The 21,759-nt window shown below is 43.9% G+C and overlaps 1 protein-coding gene across 24 annotated transcripts in view; it reads left to right on the top strand.

The window, feature by feature from the left end:
* Positions 1–21,759, top strand: part of nfixa (nuclear factor I/Xa) — a 115,284-nt gene that overhangs the window by 30,190 nt on the left and 63,335 nt on the right. For 16 of the 24 annotated variants that reach the window (XM_076728343.1, XM_076728336.1, XM_076728341.1 and 13 more), the window contains one exon: positions 6,779–7,310. In XM_076728343.1, coding sequence (XP_076584458.1) covers positions 6,779–7,310 — 532 coding nt within the window. Of the gene's footprint in view, positions 1–4,707; positions 5,875–6,778; positions 8,039–8,226; positions 15,665–21,759 lie in introns of those variants that run through there. The other 8 variants (XM_076728331.1, XM_076728326.1, XR_013077082.1 and 5 more) reach the window with 7 other exon arrangements.

Raw genomic sequence — 21,759 nt, 5'->3', positions numbered from 1 at the left:
TTCATTAGACAAATGTGGTCTTCAATTACATGTTTTTAAACAACATGTTTAAAAATTAAGTTCAGCTTTCTAATAAGATTTTTATTATTAAATGGTACTAAAATAAAATGCTGGAAAAGCAAATGGTGAAATGTCCCTGGGTTTCCCTGGTATTTTAGCAATAAAATTATTATTATTGTTGTTATTATTATTATAAAACAATTTAGGTGTATAGAAATTAAATACAAGAATAAGTATTTACGAGGAAACTGATTATGACTAAAATGTTCAGAATTTTCAAATTAAACTGAAAACGTCAAAATTTATGCATGAGTTTGATTTTTTAAAACCAATTACTGTTCCTTTGTTAGGAAAAAAAAGCATTTAAAATGTAGAGATGTTCAGGATATTAGTGTTCATTAATTCACTGCAATTGTTATATGTTTTACACGTATTTTAATTTTTAAACCAACTACTTTAACTTTAAACCAACAAATGAAAGGGGTTTTGATAATTAAGGGATCTGGGTGGTGGTAAAAATCCAATAATATAAAATGGTATCATAGGAATAGAACATATGAACATGGTGCTTTTATTAATATAATATAAATGAGACCTGTTGTAAGGCTGCATGATTTTTCTGGTGAGCCTGGAATTTATTTGTGTTTTAATTATTTACTTCAACTTATTTATTTATTTATTTTCAAATTCCATTTTGTCTTTTGCTGGTATCACAATTTAGCAGTAAAAAAGAAGGAAAGAAAACAAGTGACCTTTATGCTGTTCACAATGCCAAGGGCCTGAAAGAGCACATTTAACGCCTGTTGACACCCAGAGGCATCCTCAACGTGCCGGATGTGGCTTTAAATAATTGTACAACCTGATCTTTCTCCACAGGTATCATGTGCACATGTCATCCCTTTGGCATGTATTTGCATATCTGAAATACCACAAATTCATTTCAGATAATGGCTTATTAGAGCTGTGCTTACTTATGTTGATAATACTGTGGGAAAACGCGCAAGTTACGGTTGTTGGAATCAACTGTATGCAAATATAGACCACAGGCAAGTACGAGTCGTCCCTTTAATTTGCATAAAGGTGTTATTGTACCTAAAAATGCTCCTGCAGCGAAGGAGAAGACAATAATAAGTCTGCAGTGACTGAAGGAGGAAGCGCTGCATAAACGCCTTTGTGCAGTGCAATTGCTTTGTTTACGAGTGTCTGCCTTCACTTGGGTCATACTTCACACTGTTTTATGTCTTAGCTCCATTACGAAACGAACTACTTTAACACATAATCGATTTTTTTCAGAATTAATTTTGACCCTTTCAGTTCAACGTAGGCCGCGCGGAACCGAGGCTGGGAGGAGACCATTAGCTAAGCCCAAGTTTAGCTTCGTGTGTGTGTGTGGAAGAGGGACATAAGGTTTGACTTTGACTAGTGTTCAGAGCAGTTTTACTGTCGAGAATAAAACGTTTTCTTTATTTTAACGAACGTGAAACACGTAGAGTCACTCACAAACAGACGGGCGGAGGTTCACTTCCCGTCCGGCAGGTTCACAGGCAGGGACAGACAGCCGTTTTCAGCCCAAACTAATGGTACGACGGTGCTGGCAGATGAGGATTTTCAGGTTGACACGGAGGTAGGTTTCTTTTTTATTTTGTCTGTGTGAGGGTTTTCCTTTTATATGGTTTTACAAACGAACAGAGGCACGGTGCAGGCCGTGTTGAGCTACAGGACGGGCCGTAACGTCACACAGGAATTTGGTGTGTAGTTGAATCTGTTAAACTTCTTCAGCCAAAACCTTCGTGTAATTTAGTTATGATTTTAAGATAGTAACGTTGGTTAAATAATAACAATTGTTAATTTTCAACCATAGGGCCTACCGTGTGATTCGGTGCCCTTAACTTCGCATGCTCATTTTTAGGCCTCATTCCACAGAGTGTCTTTAACAGTCAGGACACTCGCGCCGTCAGCCTCGCATACACGTCAAAATAGTGGAACAGGTTAATTTGCACTAAGCACTGGATTTTAGTTTAATGCGACCAAAAGCTTGAATACAACCATTTCAGTTTCCATGGTTTTCCTTTGTCTTGTGCTTTTAGCCTTTGCTTGGCCTTGTTCTGAAAACCTGAGGTGGTTTTCATTTCTCTCCTGCTCTCTGAGTTGCACCCTGTCAGGGCAGGAGGGGAGAGGGCGGCCATGCCCAGCCTGAACAAAGGTCGTCGTTTTCTCAAAGAGGGAGCATGGCAGGCAGAGATAAGATGAGCTCTGCCCAAATGATAGCAGGACAGATACCTAAAAAGTCCAGTGGACAAGGCCCCAAAAACACCCTTCGTTTCACCCTTAAGAACTGTGTGCAGACAGGACACAGTGTCTGTAATGAGCCGAGGGAAATGTGGATTTGAAAATGGCAAAAAAATAAATAAAAAAAATGACACATTAAATAAAACGGTGCCACACAGACTCACTTCTTGGCCAAAATCATAAAAGATCTTGCCTGAACTGCAAATTGTGCACAAACCTCAAAGCCTGTGTTATGCTGCTGTGTATAGTTTTGTATTTGGTCCAGTTTATGATCATAATAGGCCTGGCAGTGGATTTAACTAAGTGATTTTAAAAGGGGAGTTTTTTTTTTCCCCCCCGGAAGGATTACATATTTTATACAAATAGTATATTCATAATAATATGGATTACATTTATAGTCTCGTAATAGGTTTCTGTCCGTTTTTCATCCTCTTTTTGTTACATAAAGAGTTAATAAGAGTTCTGTTCCTGAAAAAATGCTGCAAGGCTGGAACTACAAAGGCAAATGTGTTGTTAGTTTGAATGGACAAAGGAGAGGTTTGGATTACCCTGATAGTAATCTTGGTTATTATCATTTTGCCTGTCAGTAATGGCATGATGATATTACAGGAAGTGACAGTAATACTTGGCACATATCTGTCCTTTTCTTTGTCTTGCGGCCCATTCATCAAAAAGTCTAGATCCCTTCAGTCTTTTCAAATAAGTGACAAACACACCTCCGTCATTATTCCTCAAAAACAAAAACAAACACACACATCCTCTTTAATTCCATGTCCTCATGTTCCTTATCCCGTCCTTTTTTTCTTGCCTCCGCCATCTTCTCTCATTCCCACATTTTTCACGTGTTCAGTGTGGCTGTGTGAGGCAGGCGTATGCTAGCATGAACAATCGGCACCCGGCCCGGCTGGACCGGCCTGGTCCAGATGGGGTCTGCCCCCCCACACACACCACACACACCCCCAGCAGTAGCAGTGACGAGCCAACCAGCCAGCCAGCCAGCCAGCCAGCCAGCTAGCCAGCTAGCTACCCACCCGGGTAGCCAACCAGTCATTCACCCAGCCAGTCATGCAGCCTCTCAGCCAAGCTAACAGCCAGTTTGCCAGTCAGTCAGTGGACCAGCCAGTCATCCAGGCTGCGGCTCCTCTGTCAGACACTGACAGAGGGAGCAGGCCAGGCTAAATCTGATGGTCCTCGGAGCCAACCAGAGGACTCTGGCCTTTGTAGGGCGTTCACACAGACAGCCTGTCCCGTTGCACAGCAGGGGGCTTCAACCCGCAATCAAATGGCCGGGCCCTCAACTTTGCCACATGACAAGTTAGCTTTTTGTGGCTGCCCACTGCCGAGATTCCAATTTTGACAATGTCTCTATAATTCCTGTGAGCCCCGTGGACTAATTCATGTAATTTGGACAGCAAGTGTGTTCCTTCTTTTGTTATTTGGAAGAATGCTATTTAAATGCACTTCTAATGAGAGGAGTGGCCCGTGCTTGTTTCATGCATATATCAGATTATATTGAATTGATTCTCTTTGAAAGCCTTTGTCTCTGCGATATTTCTCCCATGGTGCACTGGGCACAGCTTGTCCCTCTGAGGTCATGTGGGTCAGCCAATGAGGACGGAGCAATGTGCTTGCCAGTGCAGCTATACAGCCCTGTGCTCTCTCACTTTCTGCTGCCGCTCAGTCCCAATCATGTGTCATTGTGCACTTCACGTGCAAAAAGATGAAAATCCGGGCAATTTAGTGGCCACATTGTGAATCTAAACTTCTTTTTGCCATTGCAAAGGCCGGCGGATCTGAATCTGAAAGCATTAGACTAAGCTTTGTGAATTACAGAGAAGCAGTATAGCCTGTTTAAAGCAGTTTAAATATCCGCTTGCCTTAGTCAACAGCTTAACATGTATAGGCTACTTACATGAAGCTGTCCACCACAGCGTTTTCAGCCGTCATTGTCCACTGCATCCTGTCTCTCACCCACAAATGGGATTGCTTTCTAATTTGGTAACAGAAACTTTTAATGTGTTTCTGTGTCTGTGCTGTTGGGGCTTTTAAAGTGGACTAACAAAAAAAAAAAAAAAAAAAAAAGAGCGAGCAAGGGGGAGAGAAGGAGCCAGTTTGGATGTGAGAGTGCATTTTGAAACAGGAGAGCATGTTTTTGGATGGTATTTTTTGTTGGGGGGGTAACGGGCATTTTCTTCCCCCTCCTCTCTTTGTTTGTGTGGTAAATCCAGGAGCAGCTGCTGGTCTCAGGGTCTAGTGGGATTTTGGGCCTGTGTTTTCTCATGCCATCCCATGCCAAGGTGGTGTAACGCGAGCAGAGAGGGAGAGGGAGAGGGAGAGAGGGGTGTCTCTGGAAGGGGGTGGGGGGAATGCAGTTTGGAGAGCGAGCTGGTTTGTTGGGATGGCTGTGACCATGCTGGTGACGAAGGCAATGAAGGCGGAGGGGGGCGTAGAGGGCTTTAGAAGGCGGGTGCTGTCTGGATTGGATGCATGTAAAATTAATATCCTCTGGACTTTGCCTTTGCACTAGATTGGAACTTGTCTATTTGGCTAATGACGTGCCTTCTGCCTGCACCACACACAGTCTCCGTCTCCCTCCCTCCCTCCCTCCCTCCCTCCCTCTCTCTCTCTCTTTCTCTCTCTCTCTCGCTCCCTCTCTCTCCACTACCAGCCACCAACCATCCACCCCCCACATCTTTGCTTCTCCCTCTGCCATCTCTCTCTTCCCTCCCTTTCAGCGCTGGGAGCGTGCGTATTGGCTGGGCTGTTTGAGACTCTGTGCCAAATAGGTGGGCCCTCTGCATGTTGGCACAGACTCAGTCAATGGTTAGAGAAGGAAAGTGGAGAGGAAGAGAGAAAGAGAGAGACAGAGTTGGAGAGAAACAGGGGGAAAAAAGAAGCTGCACTCGGGTTTGCCAGCGGTCGTGCACACTCTTCCAACATTGATTCGGTCCTCTTGTTTTGTTTTGTTTTTTTTTTCTTCTTCTCCTCCGTCCGCACCCCCCTTGTCCAGCTCTCTCTCTCCCTCTCCGTGAGTCTTATGCAGATCCTAGAGAATTGAACCAATAGCACGCGCCGCTTTGCCAAGCATTTTTTTTTTTTGTTTTTTCATCGAGATATTTTTCTCTACATATTTTTGCAAACACAGAGGCTTGTTTAAGTTTTTGACAATTTTATCCTTTTTGCTGCAATATCTGTTTATTTGGTTTGTGCACGTCCAGCTCTTTTTTTAAATCCTTTTAGACAGAGAGATTGCTGAACTTCTCTACTCTCTCCTTCTGTTGTGCTCTTGAACAGCACCTCTCCTGCAGCTCCTGCCACAGTACCTCCTGTGTTCCTGTGCTGGTATTACACTGCACCCCCTTGGCCTGTCTCCTCTTTCTCAGCTTTTTCCCCCCTGCTGCTTTTATTGGACAGTTTCTCAGCTTCTCTTTTTGCTTAATCTTTTTTTCCTCAGTCTTTTGTTTTCTAATATACGCAGCATTACTTCAGAGCCTTTTGACTCGAACAATCCAGTTACTGTCCTGGTGGCGCATTTTAAGTTTCTTTGCAATCGGCGGGGTGAATTTATGATGAGAGAGCAAAATGGTAAATACCACGTTATTCTTGTTTTATTCACATGCGATGTTTTGTGATAACGACTGTTCTTAGATCGTTTTGAGTGCGGACACAGCCATGTTATTTATGGACGAGTGTTTCATGTTTAATTTTAATAATTAGAATTTTGTATGTGAGTTCTCTCAAATTATTTCAGTGTTGTATGCATTATCTGTTATTCAGTGTAGTCATTCTGCATTATGTTTTATAAATGCTGCAAGTTTTTACTTTTTTCCAGATGTAGATATCCAATTTTTTTTAGAATGAATAATATTTGGCAGAAATAAAACAGTTTTTGTTGTAGTTTTAGAATTGGGTAAATGCAGGTTTGGCTGCATTTTCATTTCTAAATAAAACATTTGTTTGTATTATATTTATTTATTTATGCAGGCACATAAATGTTTACATTGTTATTTGAAGAAGACCCTCACAGTAGATACTTAATTTCCCTTTCTTATCTCATACCTGTCAGTCTTTCAGTATTGTGTTGTTCTGTGTTTTGTGAAATGTGTCCTTCAATGTGATGTGTCTGTGTTAGGTGTTCGGCAGGGAGTGTATAGCATCTTTCTCTCTCTCTCTGTCCCTCTCTCTCTCTCTCTCTCTCTCTCTCTCTCTCTCTCTCTTTCTCTCTCTCTCTGTCTCTCTCTCTTTCTCTCTCTCTCTCTCTGTGCCTCTCGCTCATTCTCTCCGTCCGCTCACACAGAGCAGGCGCTGCTCCTCCATGCTGCGTGCCGGTGCTAACTGCCTCTCTTCTCTCTTCCCTTCCTCACCCCCACTCCCTCTCTCCCCATCCTTCTCTCCCCCATTCTCCCCCTCTCTCTCCACTGCCTCCTCCTGCTTCCCCCCCTCCTCCCTCTCCTCCTCCACCCTCCCTCCGTCCTCCTCCCTCATCCAGGATGAATTCCACCCCTTCATCGAGGCCCTGCTGCCCCATGTCCGCGCCTTCGCCTACACCTGGTTCAACCTGCAGGCCCGCAAGCGCAAATACTTCAAGAAGCATGAGAAGCGCATGTCCAAGGAGGAAGAACGTGCAGTGAAGGATGAACTGCTGGGGGAAAAGCCAGAGATCAAGCAGAAGTGGGCCTCGCGCCTGCTGGCCAAGCTCCGCAAGGACATCCGGCCCGAGTTCCGTGAGGACTTTGTGCTCACCATCACGGGGAAAAAGCCCCCCTGCTGCGTGCTGTCCAACCCCGACCAGAAGGGCAAGATCCGTCGCATCGACTGCCTGCGCCAGGCCGACAAGGTGTGGCGGCTGGACCTGGTGATGGTCATCCTGTTCAAGGGCAGCCCCCTGGAGAGCACGGATGGGGAACGGCTGGTCAAATCACCACAGTGTACCAACCCTGGCCTGTGCGTCCAGCCGCACCACATCGGAGTGTCCGTCAAGGAGCTGGACCTCTACCTGGCCTACTTCGTCCACACGCCAGGTATGTGGCCAACTGGATACTAGACACCAATAGGAAGGGATGCCAACTCATTAAGACTCGTCGTACATGCCCGTGTGCATGCGCATATAGATGTACATGCAGACACAAACACATTTGTATAATCATGCACATGAACACACACAGAAACACACCTAACACTGAAACACTTGCTTGTTTAAAACATAATTAAATAGGGAGGGAATGACAGAGATAAAAATTCATAATGCTAAGTTTAAGAGTAGTAAGTTTCAGGAACACACTAAAAATGTGTTTCAAATTTAGGAGAGAGTTAAGATTATAATTGGGCAATCTAATGATTTTATAGAAAAATTGTGAATTCAGAAAAGTTTTTATTTAATGATATTCTGCTACATAAATAAAGCAAACGTTTACCTCTGAAAAATCCCTTCTAGATTTGGTTCTCTTAGCAAACAACAAATAGTTTTGCTTTTTGTCTTTTTTGAAATTTTCCCTCTTTTCTTCTGTTTATTGGTGTTTGTTTACATGACAACATAGTATCAACAGTAATAAAAAGAATATGTGAGTGTGTGTCAAGGGCATTCGGCCAGCGTGGTCTGGCAAGTACGCGTTCATTTTTCTGAGCAAGGCATTTGCGGCTTCATATGAGCATGTATTTTGTGTTTTTTATAGGAAGGAATTTGCATGCCTGTGTGTGTGCGCGAGTGTTTTTTTATGAGATGATCACCACTGTCAAATTGTGTGTTTTTGTGCAGCGAGTGAGAGTTGCTGTTTATAAGATTGTACTCAGTCTGTTGAAGTGTATGTGCCACGATAAGGCCATTGTAGCCAGGGATCGTCATTTGGCCACAGCCCAGCTTGTGTGTGTGTGTGTGTGTGTGTGTGTGTGTGTGTGTGTGTGTGTGTGTGTGTGTGTGTGTGTGAGAGAGAGAGAGAGAGAGAGAGGGAGAGAGAGAGAGAGACAGAACAGAGCCGCGAGTCTCCTGCTCTCAGGCCGCAGGCTGCTGCCGCCTTCACCGTCTGCCTGAACGCTAGCACCACGTTGGACCTGGCTGCCAAACACACACTCACACACAAAACGCCAGTGCTCACAGACAGCCAGTACTATTGCAGCCACCTTCACACCCATACACACACACACATACAAACACAGCTAAATAAAGATACACACATTCGATAACAAAAAAAAAAAAGAAAAACAACTCTGTCATCTTTGTAGCGCACTTTCACACGTAGAGCCAAACACGGTTTTAGTCACGATTGCGTACACACACCCACACAGCATGCACTCCCAGCCAAGGACTATCATAGATACAGTTTGATACAGCCAAACATTGTTGTATCTCAGCCACCATCATGGATACACACACTCACACTCGGCCAAACATCGCTGTAGCCTCCAGTGCGCGTACTTTACGCACACAGCCAAAACACTGACTGTGTTGTAGTTTTTTCCCCACATTGCAAAAAAAAAAACACTGTCACAGCAACCACACACACATACACATGAAACACATTTCACAGCCAAATCCTCCAAATACACACTACTTCACCATTTGCTGGCTACGTATACATACAAACACACGCTCATGACCTAATATTATCTCAGCTGGAATTTTCTGGAAATTTCAAACAGTGACTCAACCAGCTTCACTCACTCACACACACACACACGCACGCACACACACACACACACAGGCACACACACACATGCACAGGCACATACATATTATACAGCATAGCCAGTCACTGCCCAAATACACTCACTCTCTGCTTAGGCAGAACTCTTATGGTAGCCACTAACACGAGTGCAGCCAAATGCTATCACAGTCTTCCCTCAGTCTGCCTCTCTCTCTGTCGCTCTCTCTCTCTCTCTCTCTCTCTGACACACACACACACACACACACACACAGAAAATCTCGGTCCAGGCCAAACACCTCGCTCGGCCCAAGCCAAACCCTGGCAGCAGCTCCAGCTTCACTCTGTTGGTCTGTCTGTGGCGGTGATAAACCGTAGGTAGCGGGAAGTCCTGACGTTGTCTGAGGAAATCTGTCTTACTGTTTCAGTGGTATTTTTTCTAATAAATTGTCTCTCACCTATAATTAATTCATTTAATTTTTACTTTTTTCATGGACTTTGTTATCGTACTATAACTGAGACAGCAGTACAAAAAAATGTATAATGAATTGTGCTCGATTGTGGGTCAATGAGTCGTTTTTGGGATTTAGTAACACATCTACAGAGCCTGTTTAAGCTCAGTTTATTGTGAAGCTTTTCAACACTATTTTTCTTGTAAATTATACTCTTAGGTTATACTAAATTACAGTATTATATTTGTTTAATTTTAGCTCAGGATATGTGTTCAGGTCAAATTGTTTGAAATTAAATAGGAAGATGTTGCCTTGCCGTTCCATTTGTAGTTTTGATATTAAATGTCAGGTATTTTAATGTGTATATATTTTAAGCAGTTATATCGGTCTTTTCTTCAGACCTCATTTACAAAACTTATTGAAAGGCAAAATGGTTCTTCTGTTCTGTTGGATGCAGACACAAAATGCAGTCCACTTAAAGCTGGAAATGTTTTATTTGTGGTGTTATATACTGCTATAAGTGACATGAAGACTTTTTCAAAATGTTTGAAAAGTGTCTATACGATGAGGGACAATTGCACAGCAAAAAGGAAAAAATTGAAATATAATATTTTAATTTTTTACATATATTGTGAAATACACACATGCGAGCAGTGAATGTCTCATGACTGATGTTTTCTACCTCTTTTGACACCGTTGGCTGTCCATTTTGCTGTTATTTTCACTCTCCGCTGCAGTACTTTGGTTTACAGCAGTACAGTAAAACACATGGCTGCCTGCAGGAGCTGCCCAGTGTGCTGCCCATTCATAATGTTGACTTACTGTGTGCTCTCTCTTATCTTATCCGGCTAACACAGCGTGCCTCGGCACTTTTATCTGTCTCCAAAGAGCCTGTGCTCAGTTAAAGTCCTCGCTGGAGAGACACTTTGGGGTCTGCAGACAGAGGGAGAGACAAAGGGCAAACCACTGTCTGCAAACCTGTCATAAGGTCGCCGCTGTCGTCACACTTGTGAAATGTAAATGTAAATGTGTGTTTGTGAGCAAATAGGCTTAAAGGACCGCATTTATCTGTCACATTTATCTGTTACAGTAATGTGCGGTTGCGTTTTTTAGCCACAGCCGCGCAATGAGTGACAAGATGTGCTCATTGTTTGTTTTTGTTTGGTTTGCGTTTTGTCGGTCTTTAGCATCTCTGTCTTCCTCGCTCCTCTTTGATCCCGTGCACACTTTTGTTTTGTCTCCTTAAACATCGCCCTCATTGTTGCTCTCACAGAGGTAAAGCCTCTGCTGATCTCTTTTGTTTATATTGTAGGAGACACAGAGAGAGCGAGAGAGAGGGAGCGCGTTGGAAAGGAGAAGAGGCTGCGATAGTGATTGTTCTGTTTGGCAGCGCCCGAGCCCCGTTGGTGTGGGAAGAAGAGAAAGACGTCTTGTGTTTTGTTTATGACAGAGTGGCAAAAGCTGCCACGGGGAATCTCTGGGCTTGCCGTCAGGCTTTCTCAGGCTGTTCTGCAGCCAGCCAGCCTTTGAGATCCTCTCTGTTACGGAGCGTAGCACACTGCAGCCGTTACAGAACAAACCACGCTGCCACAATACACAACCTTCTCCGCTGGTTTTCAGGCACCTCAGATAAAGAGCTACAAACCAGACACAACGAGGTGTCTTTGAATATTGCACTATTGAAGTGAACAACTGGCAGGGAGTAGAGGAGGGGTGAAGAGTAGTCGTGGTGCAGTGCAGTGAGTGATGTATTATTTTTAGTGTTTTATGAAGAGTGAGTGATTGGTATCATAATGAAGATAGAGCCAAAGGTCTGCCAGAGCACCACACGCTGGCAGGGTCCCTTTGATAATCCATGAATGGAGTGCGCTGGATAGGCTTAGTTCACAGTACTAGTTTAGATATAATTTTCACTTCTGTTAGTCTGACTACTGAATAAGTGGGTCCACTTGTGCACCATCAGGGGAGAAATCCTTTAACTGCTTCTCATAGTGTTCAGCGGACTGTTTGATTTATGTAACCTTTGTGCTGTTTTAGCTTAAACTCAGCACATTTCTGATTTATTCAAGGTTGGAAAAATGGAAGATTAAAAAAAACATGTGTGAGGTCCAAAGTTAGCTCAGTGCACTTAGTCATATTTTGGACCTCATTCCTACTGCTTTTTCTTTTTCTTTTTTTTTCTTTTTTTTAACTTTTCTTTCTTTTGTGCGCCATAAGTGTGATCATGAAAAGATGTTTCAAATGTGTTTCCAATCAAAAGTGCAGTACAGGAAATTTGCAGTCACTCCGAGGGAGGTGTGAAATGTGCTCGCCGTGCCATTTCTGCCATGACCGCTCCACACTCTCCCGTTCTGCAGTGCCAGATCCCGCCTCCCTCTCACTATAGCAATAGTAATGCCTTGGACGGCGCTGTGAGAAAGCCCAGAGAAACCCTAGCACTGCGGCCAGACCCCCGGCCAACTCACTGACCACAGGAAGGATTCACAAATAAAAACCCCACTTGTGTTCGTCATTTAGGAAACCTTCCTGAGTATTCTGAGTTTATGAGGGCCGGGGGGTGGGGGGGTGGGGGCACGGGTAGAAATAGGACAGAAAAAGAGAGGCACGCTGACAGTCATGGCTGACATGATGAATGGCTTGCAACGTGTTAAAAGTTGATACTCTGATGGATTCCACAGGTTCCCACTCCTCTGCGCCTCACTATTTCTTTCTTTCCTGTGAAAATAATCTGTTGTTAATTACTTCCTGGATCGCTTCTCCAGCTCCCATGACATCACAAGGGTTGAGTGGACCGTCCTTGCGTCTAAGTGTTTTTGTTTGTGTCTGTGTGTGTGCACAGCTCAGGATGACCCTCAACAGTAAAGTAAGCATTGAGTTTTGATTAACTGAAATCTCGACACTGAGGGAGTCGGTCAATTCTGAGGCTTTTGTATTGTGTGTGGTGGGAACAGGGCCCACGCCGGCTAAGAAAAGCCCTCCACATGCAGAGCGGCTTTGGCATCAGCGAATGTTCGCTGATGGCTCTTGTTTAGCCGGGACCGCATCTTCTTTTACGTGTCTGTGTCTTTCTGTCTGGCGTCAGGGACACGTTGAGGTGGCTCCATATCAAAATCTGAAGGGTTAAGATAGAGGGAGAGCCCCGTCACATTAGAGAGACAGAGTGAGAGGGAGTCTTCTAACACTATTCTTGGCTTCGGAAAAAAGTCTGTGTATTTGGATAGCTAATGGTATCAGGCTAGCCAAAGCCCTGTTGTGTGCTCATTCGCTCCAAAACATGCTCACACACACACACACACGCACACACACAGAGGCAAGGCTAACATTGGGGTGTCACAGACATACATAGATTGGTCCAAAACCGCAGGGTCTGCATTTATCTCATGAGACCATGATGACACGAGCAGACTTGAGGGGGGAAAAAAAACAAAAAAAACATGAGAAAGACAAGTCAAAGACAATGTTGTTATGTTTGGTCTTCCATTAAATTGACCAACGAAAACTGGCACACTCCACGATACGGCGCCTTTGTCCTAGAAACAGCTCCCTGCTTTTTTGGTTTTTACATAACGATCATAAGCCTCCGTTTCGTTGGCTGTGGCTGACTCGGAAGAGAGTAAAACCCCTGCAAATTTCTGGTCTACCCGCATCTGTTTCCTTTTGTGTGAAGAGTTTTAGCGTTGGGAGATATGAGGTAAACAGATTATTCCAGTGAAATCGGGAGGCCATCATCATGGTGGATCAGACAAATGAGGCAGTCTGTGCTGTTTGGCTCTTTTGGCAGTTTTTCTCTCAGCCTTTCTTTCTTTTTGAATGAACTCAACTGTCAACAGGATTTTTTTTTCCTGTTTCTCCTCAGGAGAAGCTCTCCATTGTAAAGGCAACACAGGTAGAAAAGCAGAAGAATTGACAAACATTTTTCAGCTTTGTATCGTGCGCCTCTTCACAATGGAACACAGAGGTCTTATCTCACTGTCAAATTAGTGTTGCACATGTGTTTTTCTTCATTATGAATGGTGCAAACCTTTTTTCCTTCATGGTAATTTACTTTAATACAGCATTTATCATTTTGAATTACAGCTGCCTCGTTTGTGTAGTAATTAATATTTCCACAAAATGAAGGTTACAATAATCAGGGTCAAATAGTTGCCGAATTCTTTTTTCCTCTATATGTAGGCCCAGATATAATGTGTTCAAATTAATTTGTTCGGTCATGGAAATCAAAATGCATGTATTTTAACTATTATTAAATATTATATATAGTATTATATAAATGCTCAGCAGATTTTAATTTAGGGTAAAGGAAAAAGGGGCATTTTTACATGCTGCTGAACCCGGTCTAATACCTACTGTTGAGATTTAATTACACATTAAAACACATTAACGATTGTCAAATAAAAATGGGTGTAGGCTAAGCTAAGCACGCAGTGATAAAAACTGCATTCTTTACTTGAGCTGAGTGGGCTTTTTTATGTTTTTTATTTGGAAGAAAAAAACCTAGAGAGCGCAAGAGAAGGGGAGAAAGAAGGGGAGAAAAAGGAGAAGAAGAAAAGACAAGAAAGAGGTTATTGAGAAAAGAGAGAGTCAGAAGCAGCGAGGGGGTGGTATTGTCTGTATTAATACTGTGTCTTCCCAGTGCCGGGTCTCTTTTCAGGCTTTTGTAGCGGCGCCAACCATGAAATGTGTCTGTCCCCAAAAACCATATACCCACTCAGGAGGGATTCCCGACCTCAGAGAGACATAGAGGAGGAGGAGGAGGAGAAGGAGCAGGAGAAAGAGTGCAGTGGCCAGTGCTCACTATCAGACAGGCCAGCCAAAAAGGAGGGAGAGCCAGGGAACATGGCTTATTCACCGGGCTGCACTCACAGCAAGGCCCTGGCATCGGCTGCTAAGTCTGGCTAACAACGCTATTCAGCACCACACAGTCGTAGTCATGCTCGAAGGAGAGTCACAATAATGCGTTTTAAATCCAAAGCGCCATTACTTCTCTTTTTGTCGTTTTTATCTCGTTTTCTCCCAGAGACGTTCCTGTAAGAAGCGGAGTTTCTGTTGCTGAGTAAAAAGTTAGGTCAATGCTGATTTAGAAAACAAACAAAAAATAAATTAGAACCCTTTTTCGTTTTATTTTGTACATGTGGGTTGAAGAATAAAGAAATTATTATGTGGGCGAGTTTAACGCTGATGTTCAGAAAGTGAGAGGAGTTGAGAGGAGTTGTGTCGGCGGCCGTTTTTGGCACGATGCTATCTCTCTGTATGGAAGACGCCAAATTTTCATACGCAGTTCCTGCCAACCTCCTCCCTCTGATCCTCGCTTTCTTCTCTTTTCTTTTCTTTCTTTCACTTGTTCCCCTTTTCTTTTATTCCTCTTTAGGGTTCAAATGAATGCCCTCCCCTAGCCTCATTAGCACCCTGGACTCCTGTTTGCAGCTACAGAAAAATGTATAATAACTTGTAAGCACAAACATTTTAGCAGTCAATAGGACCATTATCCTGGTTTTTCATGAAAGCAGGGCATCATGGGGCTGTGAGCCTTGACTGTGAAGTTTTTCTTTTTTTTTTTTTTTTTTTAAATTCTCTGATGTTTCTGTCATTTAGTATGCAAAGATGTTTTGCCACCAGCCATTCGGGTGGTATAGCTTCACAAAGACTGGCATCCTCCCTTTTTAACGGCGTCTTTACATCGCGTGTTTGATCACAGGCTGCTTCTTATTTTATTTATTTGAGATAAAATCATTTCAGTAGAAGCATTAATATATATTAGGGCTATGAGGCTTTATTGCACTTTAGTTTCTCTTGTGTAAAATTTATTGCCTGCACCATTTTCAGAGCATTTCATTTGACCACATTGACTTTTTCTGGTTGAATTTTTCACCTCATAGGTGGTAAATTTTACCAGAATTTGTGTGTCGTTTCTCAGTTGAAGGTGTCTGAGCCGTCTCACAGCGGGCCGCTCGCTCTTCTTGGGAGACAACCTTCATGAGGGCATCGTTTGGTGTTAGTTACACCGTGAGAAGGAGAGCAGTTTAGAGAAGACAGAAAGTGGGGTGGGGGGCGAATGAGTGAGCTAGCTGAGAAGCACAACAGAATGCAGAGAATCAAATTTGGCATGCGTCTGTGTAAGCGAGTAAGCTTCAAATCAGTTTGGACACAGATCTAGGACGCTAGACGGAGAGAAGAAAGCAGGATGAAACGGGATAGGGAACAACATGGGATTGAGAGGGGGGATAGTGTGTATATGTGTATGTGTGTTTAGGAGACCGGGGGGGTGTAGTTAAGTAGAGGATGAGATGGAGGGGGTTGGTGGGTGAGGTTGGGGGGGGGGTGGGGGGAGGGCGGTTGGTGTTTGGTAGTGTCCCTCAATGACGACTTGAAAAACAGGCCGGTAAATAAATGGAGTGGCAGTAAACAAGGCTCGGCGCTTCATCAAAAGACTCCATTCATCTGCGAACAGGAGAGTCTCTCTTTTCACTGAGGAGACAGAGAAAAGAACCCACTGACGCTGACGAGAGAACGCCGCTTGTTTAGATAACAGGATGAGTTTGGAGTGGAATGGCGTTAGTGTGTGCGGGTTCGCTCGTGTTTGTGTGAGTTTGGAGGGGGGGTGCAGAGCAGGTGGGAGGTGGACGTAGTCTTAACGAGTGGGGTAAGTTGGGGGTAGAGATAGTGTGTTTTTGTGTGTTCTTTATCACTAGCGTGGATTCAGGGAAGGACTGTGTTTTGGGGGTTAGAACTGTGGGATAGGCCAGTGACAGAATGCGTTTGTGTGTCTAGTACAAAGCGGTGTAGGGGGTGGTGTGCCTTTGGCAAAGGCTTGTGTGCGTGTATGCACAGGCGTGCATGTGTGTAAGAGTGCATATGTGCATATGTCTCTGTCTGCTCATTATACATGGTTATTTTTTCCAGACCGAGTGCTATGCTCTATTTTGCATGATTTACAGTCTTATGAGCCAAGCAGCAGGTCTTTTTTTATGAGAGAATCAGAGGTTGGAAAGAGCAGAGTGTTGGGGTCTCAGGGACACCGTGGTGAACCGGCCACAGCAAGGTGCCATGCATTGCTCCCTGCCTCAGCTATTCATAATTCAGTCTGTCGGCCAAGGGAGCCAGGTGTGAACTAAGTGCTAAAAAGTCCTTTTGCGCATTTCCGTCATGCAAACTTTTTAATTAAGAGAGAGAAGAATTTATGAATATAGAGATCAGGGTTAAGTCACCTCCAACCACTTAGTGAGTTCCATCTGAAAGAGCAGGGCAGAGAGGCATCTTTCAAAAGCTTTAATTGAGCTTATGTTTAATTGTGCCACACTTATGCGTGAATGTTAACAATTCCTTTTTAACTTGCCTATAATCGTTTAAGAGCACATCTTGGGATAACAGTGGCCTTGTGGAGTAAGATATGAGATGTGATGTCTGTCTTTTTAACTCGACTGATCAGAGTGGCAGAGACATATACATTAATCATGTCATTCACTTTGCCAAGAGACTCTTTTAAAAACCCTTTGTGTCGGTTATCAGCAGAATACAGCACACATCGTCTCTCTCAATTCTCTGTCGCCACTTGTCTTTTATAGGTTATCAATGATGTTATTTTACTGTCCTTCCATTAGTGTATCTTTATCTAAACAGGTCCTTTTATGGTTCTAAAGGAGTCGATCCTGTGGAACCACAGGATCGATTTTAAGGTTGCCATAGCACTCAGGAACCCCCCTTTCCTTCTCTCTATCCTCTGTCTTGCCACCCCAAAATCCCCCTCCCTAGCCCACCGCCTGTCCCCCTCACGTTTATTGGACCCAAATTTGGCTGGCACCATGGCAACCAAGGCTCCCAGGGAACCTTGCCTGGGTAGAATCCAAGGTGCCTCCAGGGTGGCACTGGCTGGCGTCGTCTGCGTCAGCGGACTGTCACCGCGGCAGGTTGCTACGACAAGGCCAGCCTGGCTCCCGCCCGCAACGGCCGCGTTGGGAGTGCTAGCTTGCGAACCTCCGTTAACTAACTACGAGCTAACATGACCCGCCGTATCTGGTGTCGTTAGCCGCTGCTTCCACTGCTGCTGGCCTCAACGACTGCAGCACGGGGGAAAGCAGGAGAAGCGTTTCACCAGTACGCATATTGATGTGGCATGGCTGGGTGCCCAGTTCTGCCTCCCACATGAGAGAACACAGGAGAGGGAGAGACAGAGAGGGAGAGAGAGGGAGAGAGAGAGATGCATTTTCAATCTATAATATATGAGCGTATATGTTTTTTTGAACAATGCCTTTCTCCCGTGGTGTGTAAATATTCAGCTGCACACATTCAGCTCTGTCTTGCCAAAACGTGTATGATATTTAAATGCATGATTATAATGTGTACAACACTGTGCATCTGTTGAGGCAATATGGTTTTATGATGGATGCTGAAAACCATTAGTGTGAACGAGAGGTGAAATTCATTCATGAGGGGTTATTGTTTTATTCTGTTATTCCACAGACTACTTTTTTTCTGCACAAAGTGAGTGTGGGTGTGCTTGTGTGTGAGTGCATGGCTTCCTGTGTGAAAGTGAATGTATGGTCGTCTGCTTCACCCTGTTTAATAGCAAACAAAACAAGCAGGTGACGCACAGTCCTCATACTTAATGTGATGATTATGTTAGTAGGATCCAGATTGTATGCTAAATAGAAGACACACTTGTGCATGTTTTGTATTTATTTGCACTTCCTCCGGATACCATAGGAATTCTGCAACACTTTGGGCACATTATCTCATTGTGTGGATTGGCACCTGGAGCCTGTGCATCCACCCACCCCTCCACACACACATGCACACACATACAGTGGGGATCCATGTGGTGCTCCTCGTTACCTCAGCTTTCTTCAGCTGGGCTTTCCTGCTGTGGCACAGCGAGCATAACTGGAGCTGTGGGGTCCTTCTGACTTAGAACATCTTCACGCGATGTCTTTCCAATTTGTCTAGCCCTGGCAATTTACACTTTGCCAAAAATATCAGCGCATTGGAGAAAGCTTTACATAGTGTCTCTGTTAAGACAGAGTCACGTGCTTCTGATACTCTTCAATCTGGAGCCTTTTGCATTAGACACCAGGGGAGAGTTTCAGTCATAGGCTGCCATGGTTCACCCAGCTTTAATGACAGCACACCATAAGAAGCTAAAAGCGGTGCTTGACAGTGTGAATGAAATGATGAAAATGTATATGACTCACTTTTTCATAATATCAGTGCAAAATGCAGTTTATTCGGCAGTCAGACTGACTCTGTAGAGGAGCCTGACTAAAAGTCTGCTGCTGTCTGTACAGTACATTCCAGATCTTAACTGCACAAAGGGTGGGTAGGGCAACACATTTACTCTGCAGGGAAGGAATGGATATCTCATCACCCTACTTTCTTAAACTATGAGTCAGTATCCGTAATTGGTCATGGGCCAGTCACTGCAACAGTAGGCCTCCACTTGATGAAAGTAGCAGTGTATAATTTGCCAGAGCTCGGGTTCAGATTAGGAAGAAAGTTTGCAGAGGGGTTTATGGGCAGTTTAGCTGCACCTTGGTATTGTGAGTCTCTCCCTTATAGTTTGGTCGCGTCCATTTTTAACCACTCCTTTGCCTTTGTTTTTTGGTTGCTTTTTCTCTCTTTGTGAGGACAAAGTCAGCACTTCTTCCTCGCTCTTAAGTGAGTTCAGCCTGTGGCAGGGAGACAGTGGATTCGTCATGCGAGGCGTGTAAGGAGATATGGTGTGTGATCCATGACGGTGCTGGCGGGAGTGTGCGCGCTCAGCGCTGCCAGGTAGTGTAAAGAGGCCAGAGGTAGAAAGTTGAACAGAGGGAGAAAAGTTTGAGACTACATCATTTGAGACTACGTAAACAGGAGATGGAGTATTACTAAGTTGCTCCATCCTTGTTTGTTGCTCATTTTGCCTCTAGTCTCTCTCTCTGTGTTCCTCCTGACCTGAAATTGGGGGTTAGATTGAGGATAGTGACGGACTAATGAGACCCCTTTCCTGCAATTACCCTCCACTCTCCTCTTCCCTGTCTCTTTCCATTCCCCTCTCCCTCTCAGATTCTGTGTTCAGCTTTGCCTGTTCATCGTGTTCATTTTCTCTTTCAGTCCAGTCATTCTGTTTCCCTCTCTTCCCTGGTTCTCCTTCTTTTGCTGTCACCTTCTTAGAGAGTAGTGGTAAATCAAGGTGGCACTTAATCTTTAAAAGCAACATGATGGTCAATTAGAGTAATCTGGTCCTAATTTGTGGTAGATTGCTATCTGGGATGTTGGATGGAAACATTGCTTGTTAATAAAGAAAAAATGCAGAGCTGTGTTCCCTTTCTCTTTATTCCCTCCTTTGTTTTCATTTGATTCGGGTATTTATTTTTGGCCCTCTCTCCACTTGGGTATAAAATACTCTACTTTTTTTCTTTGTTTTTTCGTTCTTCGGTGTTATCTGAATCACAGTTTCTCAGAATCAAGAATACATTTTATTACACGTAATGAGGTTTGGAATGAGTCTTGGTTATTGGCATATTGGCAGCAAATCCTGGTGTATAGGATGATTCTTTCTTTCCAGTCACTAAACTGCCTCTTAACCACAGGAGAACTTGTGTGTATGTGTATTAACATGTTAAACTTGAGGTGTGCATGAAAAAGAACATGATTTCTTTTCCTTTCATGGTACCTGGCTGCTGTTTGTGTTTAGTTTGGTTGCTAGCCTGCTGTGTCTACCTCCCCACTGCGCACCGGCCATGAAAGAGAGCAGAATAGTCGAGGGTTTGGTTGCCCTTGCTCTTTTTTTATTTCTTTGCGCAGTGTGTCCATACAGGCTTTAGATATCTCTGTATGTGCAGTGAATATCGCAGGGTGAAGTTACTACATGGAAACATGGTTTCAGTCGTATTGGTCAACCTACATTCTTAAGAATTATTGTCTTCCTCTGTGTTTAATATCTTAGGAAAGTGTGAGTTTTTTGCATAAAAACTGAACGATTAGCTAATTTTGGTTTCATGGCTTTCCCCTGATGGTCAACAAACACCCAACCAGTTTCAGTGGCCTTGAACAAGACACTCAATCCCTACCAGCTCCGGAGAAACTGCTCTGTGACCAACGCTGGCCTCTGACCCCTCTTAGCATGGCAACTACAGTAAAGAATTTCTACAGGGAATCAATGAGGTATCACATTACTCGTAACTCCTAGCATAGCGCCATGCTCTTTGGATGGTAAATGCCTTGCACAGGTGCTAATGGGATGCTGCCTCCTAGCCCAGCGCCAACTCCTTCGCATCCCATCTCTTAGTCTTGTGCCAAGTAAAAGTCAGTCTGGATGCTAAATCCTTGCCTAGTGCACTATGCTAACAAGCCCCAATCTAGGCTGATCCATATTAATACAGTAGGTCATGATCAGCCTAAAAGATAGCGTACAGCTGCCCTCTATGTAGCATAGTGTTATTGCGGGGTCAACCGAATGACAGTCTGAGAGAGAGGAGGATGAGGAAGAAGATGAATGACTTGCTGAGTTCTGACTGTATGTGACACATGTGTGGCTGTTGTTGATTAAAAGTTGTTGTTGTAATTGCGGGGCTTAAAATGCCAGGTGGCGGATGTGTCCCGCTAATCCCCTATCTAATTTCGAGGTCCAGGGGTGAAGCTCTTAATCCGAAACACACACATACGCTCACTCATAGCCTTGCAAACACACATATGCACGTACACACACACATTTCCCCACAAGAACACATATGCACATACGCATGTTCTCAGTCTTTTGTGGTAATTGCATGCACACAAAGTTTTGAAATTCACAAGAAAACTGTTCAGTCGTTTGCAGATTCTTCAAAAGAAATGTATCGTTCATTGTATGTAAAAGTACGGCAACACAGGCACCACGCGCTCACACGTAAACATGTTTAATTTCACAAGTGTGACCTTACCCCGCAGATGCACTTTTATCCGTTTGTTTTTCTTGATGGACTAAGCATCTGCGTTGGGTGTTTTTGTAGGATAGCTTTAATTGACGATGCATGGTTTCCTCATCTCTCATACCTCAACACACACACACACACACACACACACAAACATGATTTTATGTAACTCACTTTTTTGTTTTGTCGTCTTTCTCTCTCTCTTGTGTTTATTTTTATGACTTCAGTGGTTTACAGGGGATGTTGCTGCACAGTTGGGCCATTATAAAGGTACTCTTGAGATAGCGGAAAGTGTCACAGTGACAGACAGATAAGAGGGTTGACTGGCTGCTCCACCCTTTACCTCAGTTCACCCCCGCTCTGCTCCGCTCCACTGTATGTGGGTCAACCACACAGTGCACAACTTGCACACTGTGGATAGCTATATTATAAGATGGGGAGGACTCATTGGGGAGTGACAAGGGGATGTTACTGTGTACGATGGTTATCTTTCAC

Source organism: Chaetodon auriga, chromosome 4 (genome assembly GCF_051107435.1).
Source record: "Chaetodon auriga isolate fChaAug3 chromosome 4, fChaAug3.hap1, whole genome shotgun sequence".
NCBI lineage: Eukaryota > Metazoa > Chordata > Actinopteri > Chaetodontiformes > Chaetodontidae > Chaetodon > Chaetodon auriga.
Note: the sequence above shows the minus strand (reverse complement) of the source record. Positions and strands in the feature narration are given on the sequence as shown.